We start from the raw sequence: 10,353 nt of genomic DNA, 5'->3' as shown, positions 1-10,353 counted from the left end.
TGTCACGTTGATTTGTGATCACCATGTTATGTACGAGTTTGCATAATTTATGTACGAATAAAAGTTTCACGACTTATTTTAAACTGTGAAAGCATCTAAACCGGTTATCATGTCCAGCACCATATGCAGCAACGACACAACAGGGAGCAAAGGTAAAATTACCATTTTATTTCGTTTGTGCTTTCAATAGTAAAGCAAATGTTATGCATTAGATACTGAGTTTTTTAATTTTATGTATATATCACCAGTTGTAGTTGAAGCAGATTGTCATCCACCTTTTACAAGTAATGTGGTTCAATATTACACACCAGCTAGCTGGGCAGTTCGATAGGGTACGCAACAGCTAACTGGAGAGTTTGATTGGCTTTTACCCTATGTTCAGAAACTGCTTGATCATCTCCTGTTCAAGGTTCAAATTTTCACCTTTTAAATTTTTTATTGATTGATCGACTGAATTTTATATAAGTTTGTTGATTGAAAGTTTTATTTCCCATGTTTGATATGTAGATGGGTCCTACTAGAATGAAGATTCAAGAGGTGATCTTCATCTAAGCATCCCAGGCCTAGAGAACCAAGGTAATATACAATATTACAATGCATTGTAAGGTTATTTATATTGATGTTAGTTAAGAGTATCGTTGATTTGTTTTTTTGCTAGAGGAAGTCCTGCATTAGGTGGTTCTGGGTTTGGTCCTCGGATACCGTCTCCGGGGATTAGGTGCGTTTTTTACATGTTTACATAAAAAGTTTCAGATTCTACCATTCCTTTCTTCTCATGCTCAAATAACCTAAAACATTCATTCGTTTTCATTCAGAGTATCTAGAGGTCTTAACTTGGTTATTTAGTTTCCTTGATAATGGGTCAAACAAGTAAAATCTGAAAATTATTCACAAAAATAAAATGGGTTAAAAAGATTCAAGGGTCAAAAGCCGCCTAGCGTGTTCAAACGTATACATTATCGATGACACCAAGTCTTTTTTGGTTTAATGGAGTTTAGGCATTCAACGGATCGAGAAGTTGCTATCATGATACTCATAGCTTATCTTTCTTACATGCTAGCTGAGGGATATCTTCCTCTTTGCTTATCTTGCAAGTTTTTTTTCTTCCTTTAATAGAAGTAATTTCGACATGTTTTGTTATGAATGAGTAATTCGGGCCATAACTGGTTTTCTTATGAATTGCAACAACAACTTTGCCCACTATAATCCCAGTTAATTTAACTATTTTCTCATGAACAATACCATATCAAGTTTGCAAATTATACGCCTGTTTCTGGGTTTAGCTTGAGTGATCATAGTTGCTTAAAAAATAATAATTAGGTAATAGAATTCAGCAGTCAAAGAAGTTTCTTTAGGAAAAAATAATAATATCAACCTGTTGGCCACTATAATCCCAGTTAATTTAACTATTTTCTCATGAACAATACCATATCAAGTTTGCAAATTATACGCATGTTTCTGGGTTTAGGTAAAGCTATGGCAATTGCTGTGCAGCCTGCTAAAGATCCTTTCTATTTGCTGAAACTAATTGTTGTCTCTTGCGTAGGTATATTGCATCTGATGTAAGACTGTTCACCACTTCGATTTGATCTTAAAGGTATCAACCATCAAATTCAAAACATTAAATATTATTAACCTTGTGTTTCTTGATTTTCACCATATTTGCCCTTTGAATCTAGCGATGGATGTAGAAGACAGCTGTGTTATTACTCATGTTCAAGATAACCTCTTTCGTGTTCATGTGAGCAAGAAGAGAGGAAGACACAAAGGAGGTTTGAAACATAGTTCAGATGATACAGGTTCATGTGTCAAATCTGTATCATGTGAACTGTGTTTGACACATCCTTTGTGTCTTTCTCTCTTCTTGCTCACATGAACACGAAAGAGGTTATCTTGAACATGTTTTCGCTCAAGTTTGAAACAGTATTGTTTAGTGTTACTCTTCCTTCAAGGTAAGGCCAAAATAGCAGTTATCTATATATAAAAATTTTGCCTTCAAATTCTTTCTAACAAAACAATAGAAACGTTGTTGATTATTTGATTTTTTTTTCATTTTTTGTAGCTATGTTAAGGTTTAAAGCTATTTAATGGGTTGAAAGTGTAGTTAGGCCATTGGAGATACCAAAACAGCTATCAAACTTTTTGATATGTTAAAGCTTCATGTTTCCAACAACTAATGGTTGTTCTATCCTAAAACTTTTGGTATGTACTTTAAGCATAAACTTTATATTGTCATTCATGGTGTTAAACAATGTGATTAGAGTAGAAGTTCAACATTGCTATGTTGTAACTTAGTTTCAGTTTGAATCTGTTTGTGTGTTTCTCGAGGCCTTTTTTAAGCAAGCCGCATAGTATAAACTCTAACTTTTGGGTGTTGTAGACTGTTTTAGGTTGATTTCTAGGATTATTTAGGTTGAAGGTAGCCTTCATTAGGGTTTTTATTGTCATCTTTTTGGTGTAAATTAGGACGAAAATCATGTTAAATGACTACACTGTTGTTTTTCTCATTTTACCTGAACATGGTTTCATAAAATTACTTTCTTGCCTGTTATACGTCTTTATCTAATCTCAGTGCTATAAAATTATTTTCGTGTTCACCTTCGTTTGTTATCAAAATATGTTGTTAAATAAACGAACATATATTAAAAGATATAAACTTGGCTCTATAAGACTAGCTAGCATATTGAGTGTTGCTATCCCTAATGGATCTTTCGACTTTTGCCCTAGAATAATAGATACAACTACCAAACAATCTTAACATAATCCAAATTCAGATAAAAGTTACTCGGGTTTGTTGAAACTGTTTGGCTTCGAGAATTGTTAAAGGAGAAAATTAAATAAAGATTAAACATTGTTAAATCGAAAAGTTTAAAAAGAAGTAAAAAGAATACGATCATCCATATAAAGTATTTAAAAAGTAACAATTACATATAAAAAACAAAACTAATCAGACACTTAAACTCTAATAGCAAGAATCAAGAAACTTTAACTTCAACTCCATGGAGCACTGAACGTCACGATGTATGTCATTGATCTTTCTCATGAACTCTAGGTCTCTATCTCCACACTCTATATTACTCGCAATACATAGGTCACGAACGGAAGTAGTTGGCATCGCCCTCAGGTTTCTCGAAACCTGGTCTCTTGTCAGGAGACCAAGTTGTAGTCCGTTAAAACACCTCTTCAACTCTTGAAGAGTAGACCTATCAGCCAAAACTTGCTCTTCGATTTGTTTAATAGAGCGTTTCTTGAAATCGTCAGAATATGCCTCCATTTTAATGTATTTATAATAACTAAAGCAAACAATAACAATTGATCTTTGGCTTTCAGTGAATGAATCTGTGTATGATAAAACAACATTTGAATTGTCAATCGTATTATATAGAATCTGAAACAGGCCAAAGGTCATTTTTAAATGCAATCATTAAATATCTAGAAACCCAAAGAACAAAATTTAATGATTTAATGGTAAAACGTGTATAAATTTATATTTAAAAAACATGTACATTTAATGATTTAATGGGAAAGCAAGTAAAATTAAATATCTAGAAAACCAAAGAACAAAATTTAAACCTTCAAAAAAGGTTATCATAATTAGGAAATGTCTGTTCATTTACCACATCAAACATTTTACACACTATAAAGGTTCATGATTACTTTACTTGAAAACATCAACACTTCATTTTTAAAAAACCCTTCACCCTAAAACAAACTGTGCAAAAAACACTAACACTCTATCTAAATGGCAAGCAAAAGCTTCTACCACTGGTCTGAAACTGCCGATCTTAAAACTGAATTTTTAGGATGGTCACTTGAAGAACAGAGAAAAGATGAAGAACTCAACAAAAAAGTTGCTATGGTGAGTGATAAATATTATAAGCAAACTTGGAGTAGCATTGCACTGCTGGATGAAGTGGTCTCTTCTCCTCCATCAGAGTTTAAAGAAAAAAGCAGAAGAGTTTATCACACATCTGCTGAAACAAGATCAAAAGACCTGTGATATGCTTGCTGATTTGCAAATTAAAACAAACAATGAAATTGCAGGGAAGAAGGCGAGAGAACGAGATATCTTATTAAGTGTTAATTGTAATGTATAATTTTTAATTTTTACTATTTTTCAAAATCAGAATTTTGTAATACTATTTAATATCGAATGAGTTGTATCGCTTTTCTTTGTATTTGTTTTATGAGTCGGTGTTAAATTATTTTTAATACTCAATTGGTATAATATCATTTGCAGGTGAAGTGAAATTATTTCGAAGGTTTAAATGATTTCTTGGGCTTGGTTCCTATTGGTGCTTGGTACGGGAATGGAAGGAATGCTGGATGGTAACAACTTAATATAGTACCGTTAAATTACTAGCTTTACCCTTTTCAGTTCTTAATTATGTATCTTACGTACGTTTAATAACAGGTACAATCCATTTCTAATGGCTTGCTATGATCCCGACACTGATGAATATCAAAGTGTCTGTCGTGTAATGTCCGGCTTCTCTGATGCGTTCTGTATAGAGGTTCTCTGTCTCCACTCTGAAAACCCTAGCTCCGCACCATATTCTTCAAAAATGAGGGTGGGATGCGACATAGATGATGAGAATCCGAGTCTAGATTCGACTTGCTAGGTTTGTATTCATCTTTTAATCGTTATATATGTTTTTAGGGTTCTTACGTGTGCTTTTAATTCAGGGAGTTTATTCATATTAGAAGAAATAATGAAGAAATTGTTCTTGATTGATTTTTGGAAGCCGAAATTCAGTGTCAATTTAGGGTTAGTTATTGTGTAAAATCAACTTTGTTCATCGATCAATCATTTTGTTTTGAAATTAGTTGAAATAAGGGATTGTTTATGTGATAAACCAATGTGTGTGTAGAATATTTTGTGCAGTTGCGTGTTTCAAAAACGAAGATGAAGGAGCGGAGGTGAAAGAGAACACAAACAAGATTTTAGCCGTCTTTTTTGCTGAATTTGGTATCACAAGTGATGCAGCATTGAAGGTCGGTACGTTCGAGTTGGGTCGCGTCGGGTCATTTGTTTATTAAATGTATCCCGTGTGGGAATTGAGTTTGGTTAGGATGATAAGTAGTGGAGTTCTGTTTTTCTTTAATTTCTTGATCACTCAAATGAAGCTGGTTAAATTTTTCGCATTTTATGTCATTGAATGACACTATTTACTTAAGTTATTATTGTTAACATCTATGAAGACATTTTTTTAATTTATTATTGTATTAACAATTAATCAATGTTGTGTAAAAGTTTAATGAAATAATATTTTACATTTTAACGAAAAAAACATGTTTATTAACTAATAAAAATAAACAACCCGGGGAGCATTCCCGGGTGATAACATGTTAGTTATTTTTTATCATTTTATTTAAGTATTTATTGCTTATAAATAATAAGTGCTAAATATATAACTTTCTCGAGCTCAGGAAGCATTCCCGGGTAATAACCTAGTTAGACTATAAACACAAATCCAAAATTTCGTATTAGGTTTCATTTTTTCGTGTACTATTTCACATCTCCACCTGTCTATCTAATTCAATGTTTTAAATACCGGTATGAACCGGCCGGTTATACCGGTTAAACCGTATATCAGACACGAGTCCGATACTATAAAGGCTGGTAAAACCCGAATACGGTATGTCTTATGTGCCGGCGGTAAATCCGGTTCTACCGGTTCAAACCATTGAACCGGTTTGCATTATCTTAAGATTTGATTTCTTAATTTTAGTATATACAATATTAAGGTAATATTGATCTTCCATATTTCCGGTAATTAACCTAGTGCCTTTTATTCTAATATTTCGTCGTTGCTGAAATTGTTACTCACCTCATACAATGCAATATTGTTTACAACTAATAAAAATATTCTTAAAATGCTTAATGGTTTACAATAAAAATAGTTGTTTTTAGATAAAACTGTGATCAGTTACATAAATCCTAGTTGAGATTGGATTGTTTTTTTTAGATGAATTTGTATTTTATGGAATTTATAGTGTTAACTAGTAACACGGTTCAACCGCCCGATACAACCCGGTTCAACCGGTTGAACCATTTTAGAGCACAACCCGGTATGACTTAAAAACCGGTTTTTAAAACATTGATCTAATTACTATTTTTAGCCCTTAATTTGTAGTCTTTTAACATTCATAATACAACAAACATATTATTAGTTTATTACTCTATACGCATTATTGGTTATTTTTAAGCTTTTAATGTTATTATTTTTATACCATTCACCTTTTTGTCAACTGCCATTCAAAGGAATATATTCCAACAATAATCTACTACATGATTCAACCAATCATTCCTGTCAAAGTACCTAAATATTTTGTGTTTGTTTTAATTTATTTTATTTTCTCATCTCATCCGAATATATAAAAAAAAAAGAGAGACAAAAGAAAGTTCTCAGAATTCGATTCTCTTTATCCTGTTTTGCTTCATTCCCAAGCGATCCTTCAAAATCAACCTCATATCAACACCAAATAACCAAAAAACCTCACCAATACGTTATTGAGTATTATTCTTTTACTACTTCTTTAATAAGACCACCTTTTCTTTATATACTCTACAAACCACCCACCATAACCAACACAAAATCAACCATGAAATACAATGACATCTCCCATTTTAGCCACCCTCAACACCGGCTCAAACCGGCCTACACCGAGGTCCCATTCAAGTGCGACGGTTGCAAGGAAGTCGGCATAGGGTCCAACTACAAATGCACAACATGCAACTATGATTTACATGTCCATTGTGCCCTCCCATCCCCTTCCATCACCCACCCTTTCTACACCAAGTGTTCATTCCAGTTTCTATCACGCCCTCCTGGCCCCATAGCGCGATACTGCAACGCATGCGAGAAAGCAGTGTCAGGGTTCGTTTACCATTGTAAGTTGTGCGGGTTCGATCTTCACCCTTGTTGTGCCAAGCTTCCAACTATGTTGGATGATGGTGAGGTGGAGTTGTACTTGTATAGAAAAGTGGGGTCCGCCTGCCACAGGTGTGGCAGGAAAGGACGAAGTTGGAGTTACAGGTGAGGTGTGCATGGGTTGGTTCAGTTTGGTTATGAGTTAAAACCAAACCTACAACTGATATTTCAGTTAACCATCGATTGGTTAACGGCCTACTTTAGACATTGGTGGATTCAAGTTAATTTCACTTAATTTATATCAACAATCATTTTAATTTATTATAATGGAGAATAATCAACGTGCACTATGTTATTTATAAAAAAATAGAAAAAAAAACATTTCCGACATATAACTATTATCTATAATAAAAGTAGAATTATTTGGTTCAGTTATAGAGATTATTTATACACATATAATCATAACTGAACCATAAATATCAGTTATAAGAAAATCATAACTGAACTATCAGTTTCTCAACCTATTTGATTTTTTTTCGTGTATTTTAGTTATGGTTCGATTATTCGGTTTTTATGGTTTTAGGTCAAAGTGCAAGAAGTACAACCTACATGTGGCATGTGTGAAAGAGATGTTGGTGGAGAGTTGGCATGAGATATATTTTGGTAGGGGTGGGGTGAGTGGTGATTTGTGTGGGAAAAATGGGAAACTTGAGACAAGAATTCCAAGCTTGAAGGGTACATTGGAAAGCTATCACCATAATCATCATCATCAAAGCAAAGGCAAAGTGAAGAAGTGTTGTGAGATGGCTGGTTTGGCAATGCAGTTTGTGATTTCAGCTGTTCTTGGTGATCCGACCACTCTAATCGCAGGTGTCGTTGGTTCTTTGATGTCAAGATAGATTTCGAACCAAACAAATATATGTCGGATCAATGGTCTCTTTTGTAAATATGGGGATGAAATCATGAAACTGTTTGTTTATAAGATTGTCGGAATAAGAAACATGTATCTTGTCATACTTTACATGGGAAAAACGTTGGAATATTTGTGAGCTTCTTTTCCAAATAAGAATTGCTTTATTTCTAATAGAAAATGAAGTGTTTTTTTTCTTCATGAATTTCCTAGTTAAGGTTAAAATATTGTTATGCTCGTGTGATACAACTGCTAGTTGTATAATTTTTGAACTCTTTTTATAAACTAAAGCTACGTGATTTTATTTTCATAACTATATGAAGAAACACCAAACTAATCAGGTGATTAGTTTGTATTTTATGCCTCGACAAATAAAGATTAATCTTCTTTCTCTCGTCCAAGCTGCTATGATGATGATCCTGCAAAACAGTAGCACATCGTAAGCTCGTTACAAGGAGGGGATAGGGGGGTTCTCCTTGTAACCACCCTCCGGCGTGAGAATAAGTATCTGTTTTGAAGATAATAGTGTGTATATAAAGTGAGAGAGCAAGAGAGCGATGCTTAGGCTAGAGGGTGTGGTATAAAGCCCCTAGGGGTTTTATCACGCCACCTCAGCGCCATGTCAACGCCACGTCACACAAGGGGGCTTTAAAGCCCCTTCCTTTAACTTGCATGGTGTGGTGAGAGGAGGATCCTCCCCCCCCCCCCCCACTTGACCATTCCATCATCATTCAACTCAAAATCAGCTCGTAGTATATATATAAATTTGGTTTTCATGAATATGTATATGTTATAACTTGCACCCCACTTCTATAGCTATTGCGATGTTTGTGTAAATACAACTAATTACGTGTATAATCTATAACTAGCGGGATTTAACTCGCCTTTGTTGTGTGTGTGAGGGGGGGGGGCATTTTAATTAGAATTGGTTCGTTATGGTATGGGCATATACATTAATCGTTTAAAAAATTCAACTAAACTTAATTATTCAGATATGATACTAAAAGATTTCAACACGAATTAACATTTGTCATTTTAACTTGTACAAGTTGATGATGTGTTATTAAAACAAAATTCTATAAATGTATAATTTTTAACTAATTAATTTAGGAAAACATAATTAAGTTTGTTAAATCATCAAATATGATATGTAGATTCAAAGATTTGTTGGGCTCAATAAAAACACATTAAAAAACATGGGCTTCAGTATCCAGTTGTGATCCAATCTAAGAATTAAAAAAGGAAATATTTAGGTGACTTTCAAAGAGGGACAGGAAAATCCAACTGCTTAACATTCCAAAAATCTCTGTAGTTTATTTTTTAAATTGCAAGTTAAAGGTATTGCGGATAGCTTCACAATCAAATATTATTATTATTTAGATTTTAATTTTTATTAGTCTATATCTTAAATTTAAAGGTGGGTGCATAAAACACAAACAAATTTACATTTACTTTTTTAAATTGACAAATATAGCCCTTAAACTTTATAAAAAAATTCTAAAAACTTTATAAATTATCATTTTTACCCATTTTGGTTCTAACTTTTCAATTTTACCTCCTCCCGTATATTCAATTTTTAGGTTAAAGTCTAAAACTTATTTTCTCACATGGTTCTTTTAGGTAAGTGTCGGTATAAATTCATGTTTCTACGTAAATTTTTTCGAAAATGAGTCGGGTCAGATATAATGCGTTCTCATGCTTATTTTTATGTATGTTTAAATTGGTCTACGTTTTGACATTTTAATGTACGTGTTGGTATAAATTCATGTTTGAATGCAAATTACATAAATTCACATTTCGACATAATTTTTTCTGAAACAAGTCTGGTAAAATATAAAAAGTTTTCATTCTTTTTTTTGCTTACGTTTTTAGTTGGTCTAACGTAATATGTGTTCAGAAACGAGTTGAGTCAAATATAATAAGTTTTCATTCGACAATATAAATTCGAGTTATTGTAGATTTCGATGTCGCTAAGTTTTGATGCAAAGGTAGGGATGGTGTAGTGGTTAGGGGAAACCGTCACTAAACAAACCAACTCTGGTTCGACTCCATTTCTTTTGTAACCACAATGCTTTAGATAAGATAAATAAAAAACGCGTTTTCATATGGTTAATGTATCACATCACATAACGTAATGCCAGCTATAAACAACTTTGACATGGTCGCCGCAACGCGCAACCAATGGTAACAATCTAGTACATATACTATTTTTGAAATATTCTATTTAACTTTCTATATGGCAAATATAGTTTTAAGTATGTTGTATCTTGAGTAATGTTGTTTGTACATTGCTATTTTGAATCCACGTGTCTCCTTTGTATCCACATTTCACAACTTTACCTTTTACTTTCTTTCTCTCTCTCACAGTATAAAACGACTGATTCTCAAAGATTCACTCAAAATCACACTTCTGAATCACCAATTCCACGACCGAATTTCAGTGACCAGCATACGGCGACATCGATAGTTACAGGTTCGTGATCTCTACATCACATTTTCTTCTTTTGACATCGAACTTAATCTTGATTCTTTACAGCAAGATTTTAATTGGGTGTTTAGGACTACGAT

At 33.3% G+C, this 10,353-nt stretch overlaps 1 protein-coding gene and 2 long non-coding RNA genes across 5 annotated transcripts; all 3 read left to right on the top strand.

Moving 5' to 3' along the window:
* Positions 1-254: 254 nt before the first annotated feature.
* Positions 255-2,151, top strand: LOC110916966. Of its 2 annotated transcripts, none has more exons than XR_002580168.2 (4): positions 255-409; positions 508-576; positions 659-718; positions 2,063-2,151. It is a non-coding gene; the product is annotated as an uncharacterized LOC110916966 (long non-coding RNA). The 2 variants fall into 2 exon arrangements; XR_002580167.2 differs by lacking the exon at positions 2,063-2,151 and adding an exon at positions 1,680-1,738.
* Positions 2,152-4,190: 2,039 nt separating this feature from the next.
* LOC110916205 lies at positions 4,191-5,145 on the top strand. 2 transcript variants are annotated; one of them, XR_004884281.1, is made up of 3 exons: positions 4,191-4,329; positions 4,415-4,622; positions 4,886-5,145. It is a non-coding gene; the product is annotated as an uncharacterized LOC110916205 (long non-coding RNA). The 2 variants fall into 2 exon arrangements; XR_002579562.2 differs by having other exon boundaries at positions 4,872-5,145.
* A 1,365-nt stretch (positions 5,146-6,510) lies between these two features.
* Positions 6,511-7,984, top strand: LOC110916890. Its single transcript, XM_022161542.2, has 2 exons — positions 6,511-7,040; positions 7,459-7,984. The coding sequence occupies exons 1-2, from the start codon at positions 6,607-6,609 to the stop codon at positions 7,772-7,774; spliced, it is 750 nt and encodes a 249-aa protein (XP_022017234.1). The 5' UTR covers positions 6,511-6,606; the 3' UTR covers positions 7,775-7,984.
* Positions 7,985-10,353: the final 2,369 nt, after the last annotated feature.

This window comes from Helianthus annuus, chromosome 16 (genome assembly GCF_002127325.2).
Source record: "Helianthus annuus cultivar XRQ/B chromosome 16, HanXRQr2.0-SUNRISE, whole genome shotgun sequence".
Taxonomy (NCBI): Eukaryota; Viridiplantae; Streptophyta; class Magnoliopsida; order Asterales; family Asteraceae; genus Helianthus; species Helianthus annuus.
Note: the sequence above shows the minus strand (reverse complement) of the source record. Positions and strands in the feature narration are given on the sequence as shown.

Coding starts and splice junctions, on each gene's coding strand:
- LOC110916890 (XM_022161542.2), top strand. CDS start 6,607: ATGAAATACAATGACATCTCCCATTTTAGCCACCCTCAACACCGGCTC. Junction 7,041..7,458: donor GGACGAAGTTGGAGTTACAG/GTGAGGTGTGCA, acceptor TTATGGTTTTAG/GTCAAAGTGCAAGAAGTACA.